General features: G+C 36.7%; 1 protein-coding gene across 3 annotated transcripts in view; it reads right to left on the bottom strand.

Annotated features, from left to right (window-relative positions):
- Positions 1 to 5226, bottom strand: part of ZMAT1 (zinc finger matrin-type 1) — a 22722-nt gene that overhangs the window by 2934 nt on the left and 14562 nt on the right. For all 3 annotated transcript variants that reach the window (XM_017864140.1, XM_017864138.1, XM_017864139.1), the window contains one exon: positions 492 to 591. In XM_017864140.1, coding sequence (XP_017719629.1) covers positions 492 to 591 — 100 coding nt within the window. The remainder of the gene's footprint in view (positions 1 to 491; positions 592 to 5226) is intronic.

Here is a 5226-nt window from a genome sequence, read left to right as displayed (position 1 = left end):
CATACTATATTTCATCATAACAATCTTATATAAGAACTGACCAAAGTTACACACTTGGTAGAAAAATGGATCTGGTATTCTAATCCAGGTCCATCTGATAGCAAGACCTTTGTTCTTAACCACTATACAGCACTGGAAAAATGGTGACTGGATCACTGAATCCCTGGAACCAAGCCAACCTTCCAGAAATTCTCTGAATTTGTGTGGTTAGTGTGAGAGTGATCCTTTAGCATCTCTCCAAAGAACACTGCTCTCTAGTCAGGAGGGTTGCCAGTTAGCCAGCTTTGCTAGTACACTATCATTACTAGAACTAAAACTAGAACTCCCTGAGGGACACTAGTATGCAACATGTTGCGAATATTGCCAACCACATCCAGGTTTAACTCATAGGGACATGAATGCCTAAGAAGTTTTGTAAAATACATTGAAGAGTGCTTGACTAGAAGCTCTGGTCTTTGGCATCATAGGAAAATTTTAGCAAAAATACTTACTTAATTTGATGTTCACTTCCTTGCATGTGGGACCGGAACATATCTAAAGATGTAAAAGCAATACTACAAATATGGCAAACATAGGTTCTCATACTAAATGCTGAAAAAACAAAGAGTTCAAGTTAAGAAGGTCAGTATACATTTAAAATCACATAATGTTAGAACTGGACAAGACTTTATTAGAGACCATCTACTTGACATTTTCCAATAAAGATGGGGCCCAGAGAGGTCAAATGACTTTGTCAAAGTCACAGAGCAAGTTAGTAGTAGTGTTAGCCTCTCAGAGCCCATGCCTCTTAATTGAATGCCCAAAATTATTTTCACTACACCACACTGCTTCTCTAGCTTAACTTCTTCCCTAAGAATCTGCTATCTGTCTACTGACTGTTGCTACATGGAGGTGCAACAGGCACCTGAAATTTAGCATGGCCAATCAACCTTTGCCTCTGAATCTCTTAACCAACCTCTTTTTGTTTGCCCCAACTCTGTTTCCCCCAACCAAAACCTGAAACGTCCCAAAACATTAAAAACAAATAAAGGCAAATTTTTTACTCTCTTACCTGAGATCACTGCAGTGCCTTAGTTACCAAAAGTAATTTCCACAGATTTTAGAAAGGAGAGAGGTTCAGTGAGCCCCACTCTCAGGATAAAAGCTGAAAGCAAAATTCTAAAACAAAACTACTAGTTACCACTTCAAAAGAGTCAAAAACTACACACTAGCAACTATATAGTAACTAGCACACTATTCTGCTTCATAGGTAGAATTAGAAGCAAGGGATACATTAATTTTTTAAAAATCTCATCATCCTTTCACTTTGTCTTTGATCAGAAAAAGCAAATTAATACATTTCATAAGCCAAATATAAAATCATTCTGACCCTAGGGAGGAGGAAATAAATTGGTACCTGCAAAGATTTTAGGGACAACAATGGTAATCTTCTTTTAAACCAAAAGGTCACCTAATCATTTAAAAGAAGCTAAATTAATTATTATCAAGTATATTGGCCTTGTCTGAGCAAAGACTATTCATAGAAACAGGAGACTGCCTGCAAAGGGAAAGAAAGATGCTGACTTTGAAGAATGTGAGGCTGCACACTACTGACTATTGCAGGCCTAGGAAAACTCAGCAGGTTATGTCAAAATCTGAATGAAATGATCCCTCAAAACTATCCTTTTCTATGCTCTAATTTCATGTGTACTAAGTCACTTTCTGATTATAATTTGTTTTTCATATTCTTTGATACCAAGAAAAGGATACCCTGGATGACAGACATCAAGAAAAACTAGGAAATGGAAATATGTATCTCCTCTTACCATAAATCAATACCAGAATGACAATACAATAACTTAAAGTACAATGTTTCCCAGACTTCTCTGATAAAAATCACCTGGGGTGTCAGTTAAAAATATAGATTCCCAGGCTCTCCCCTGGAGAACATGATACAATGCTTCTGGGGCAGGGACAAGAAATTTCTATGATCAAAAATATGGCAAATGATTATCACAGGCTTTGTGAGAAACATATTAAAGTACTATCTTTCCAGTTAGTTTTTTAACAGCCACTTTCAAGTTTGTTTGTGGTTACTGAGTCCCTGATTTGAGGCTGATCAACTTGAAGATATTGGACTTCTTGCAAAGCTAAGGACTAAACCTAGGAGAGGACATATTCACAACAACCTCTTTTAGGAAATTCTTACCATCTTTTACAGGTGCTGGAACTTAGGCTCAGATTAACTTTGCCAATACCATATATTTTGAGGGCACCCAAGTTGTGCAAGATAAGCAGGAGTCCTGGTCTCCTCTGGATTAGTGTTTCTCAATGCTGGTTATACATTAGAATCATATGAAAAATTTAAAAATATTGATGTTACAGCTCCATATCAGACCAATTAAATCAGAATCTCTAGGAGTAGAATCAGGCATCCTTACTTTTTGAAAGCTTTATTTATGATTTAACTGTGCAGCCACTGTTGAACACTTGCCCTAGATCAAGCTTGTCCAACCTGTACCCTATAGGCCACATGTGGCCCAGGGTGGCTTTGAATGTGACTCGACACAAATTCACAAACATTCTTAAAACATTATGAGATTTTATGTGATTTTAAAACTCATCAGTTATTGTTAGTGTTAGTGTATTTTATGTGTGGCCCAAGATAATTCTTCCAGTGTGGCCCACAGAAGCCAAAAGATTGGACATCTCTACCCTAGATTATTGGGCCAATAATCTTCATTATGACTATAAATTCAGATTATATTTCAGAGTTTTTACATATTTATTTAGTGCTTATAAAGTATACTGTATATAGTGTTCTCCTCAGTTCCTGCTTTCTCTACAAATTACATCAGAAATAATATTCTAATAGAGGTAATACAGAGGTTTAGAAGAGCTGCCAGTCATGTATTAAAGATCCAGAGGGGCATTTCTAGAACTGTAGTCTGATTACCATTACCTTAACCCTTGGCTTTTCACATATTGATGTTCTTTATCTTTTATAGGATTCAGACATCTCAGAAAATGATATATAAAAGTTGTGTAAACCCTTTCTGTGAAGATATGAAACCTATTCATGGCCCCAAGGTCAGAATTTCTGATTGAATCCTCCTGGGGCCTGCCTCCATTCTGTTTCTTATACTCTTCACTCTTTTATTCCAGAGACTACTCCACGGTTCTGTTCTGTTCTTGGCTGTTCTGCTCTCAGCCCTTCTAAGATTCGTTGTTTTGGAGTTCACCCAGAAACTCAGGCTCCTTTGCAGCTTGTACCTTTCAGAATCTTCACTAACCTAAAACTTGTGGGGCCTACTCTTCCCCTAATCATACCCCTATCTCATAAGTCTCTGAACTAAGGTCTTTGTTTTCAAAGTATAAATTGGGAAAGTGCATGTCCAATACTATGTTCAATCTTGACTCCATATAAAAATCACTTAGGGAGTTAAAAAAGAGAAAACAAAACACGAATGTTAAATTCCCAGAGACGGTAATTTAATTGATTTGAGGGATGGCCTGAGCAATGGGAGGTCTAAAAGCTCCTCACATGATTCTAATTAGTCAAGGCTGAGAACCACTGGTCTAACATCTTAAATGGGGAAAAGCCAATTGAGAGCTGCACATAATCAAAACTGCAGCTATCAGAAAGAATAGCTAATGGATGCTGGGCTTAATATTGAGGTGATGGGATGATCTGTGCAGCAAAACCACCATGGCACACATTTACTTATATAACAAACCTGCACATCTGCACATGTACCCATGAACTTAACATAAAAGTTGGAAAAAAACTGCATGTGAATATGGAATTTATGTTATAAAGAAAAATAGAAAACGTCCAATTTACCTATTTTAAAATTATGACAGGACAAAACATTTTTACAAACCTAACCTTTGTTACAAACCTATTCTGTGATGGGTACTATATATACACTACTTCAGTTAATTATTATTCAATCTTGTAGAGTTACATTATTTTCATTTTATACCAGAGGAATCTGTGGTGCAACTTGGCAAGTGACTATATCTCCAAATCTGTGTTTATCCCTCTACACAACACTGCCTCTCAATAAACAATTTGCAAATATGAACTGAGAAAAAATTATGTCCTCATTACCATATAAAGTACTAAGAAGGATACTGCAGAATAAAATATAATCCTTTGTCTCAGGGAAGCTAATTCCCTTGAGGGGCTATAACTGATGCAATTGTCAATGAACAGTAAAGCCTATGAGAAATCAGAGAAAGGAGAGAACACAAAGAACTAGAACAGTAAGGGAAGTTGTGATGGATCTTTGAGGACAGAAAGGATTTGAATTTGTAAGAAAGCAGGTAAGGGCATTTCTGGGGATGAAAATAATTTCCTGTATGGCAGAGATAGAAATGAGCACAATATGTTGAATCCAAATAATCGGTTTAACAAACACTGAATACCTATGTGGCACCAAGCATCAGGTTAGATGTCAGGGATACAATATAAATAAAACAGCCAAGTTGTTCACAAATCCAGTGTGAGAAAGATACATGAACAAAATATTTCAGTCTCACTTGGTAAAAGTAAGAGAGGTATGCTTAAGAGGTATGCAAGCACAAAGAAGCAGGAGCACTTAGTATACTATGGGGTCTGAAAAGGCTACTGGAAGAGATAACGTCTTAGCTAAACTTGGAGGGATGATGAATAGTTAACCTGAAAAGAGTTGAGAAGAGTGTTTTAGGGACAAAAATTCATGAAAATAGCATAGAAGTGCTTACACGAACTTCTTAAACTTTGGAATTGTTGTAGAGTAAAACATAAGGGAAAGAGATGGGAAGAGGCAAAATGGGTCAAAGAGAGACTTATATGTTATGCTAAGGAGCCCGAATTTTTTATTCTGTGCTTTGGGAAACCTTGAAGTGTATTAAGTGATGTGGTTGGTCAATTGTGTGTTTTAGATGAGTCTCTTCTGTGGCTGCAATACAAAGGATTAATTTAAGAAGAGTAAACCTAGAAGTAAGGAGATCAGGAAAGACATAATGAAAACATGGACTAGATAGGTCTCAGTAGGGGTAGAGAGAAGCAGGGAGATTGGTATAACATTTAACTTTAAAACTGGCAAAAGTCAGTGACGGAATGAATGTGAGGGATAGTGGAGAGGAGAGAATCTAGAGAAGTCTAAAATAATTCCCAGAAACCTAATTTGGTAAGTGGGTGGGTGGTGATCCCATAAACTGAAATTGGAACTTCAGATGTATGTGTTTTTTTTTTTTTTT

Source organism: Rhinopithecus bieti, unplaced genomic scaffold, assembly GCF_001698545.2.
Source record: "Rhinopithecus bieti isolate Rb0 unplaced genomic scaffold, ASM169854v2 scaffold_75357, whole genome shotgun sequence".
Taxonomy (NCBI): domain Eukaryota; kingdom Metazoa; phylum Chordata; class Mammalia; order Primates; family Cercopithecidae; genus Rhinopithecus; species Rhinopithecus bieti.
This window is presented reverse-complemented; position numbering and strand designations above follow the sequence as displayed.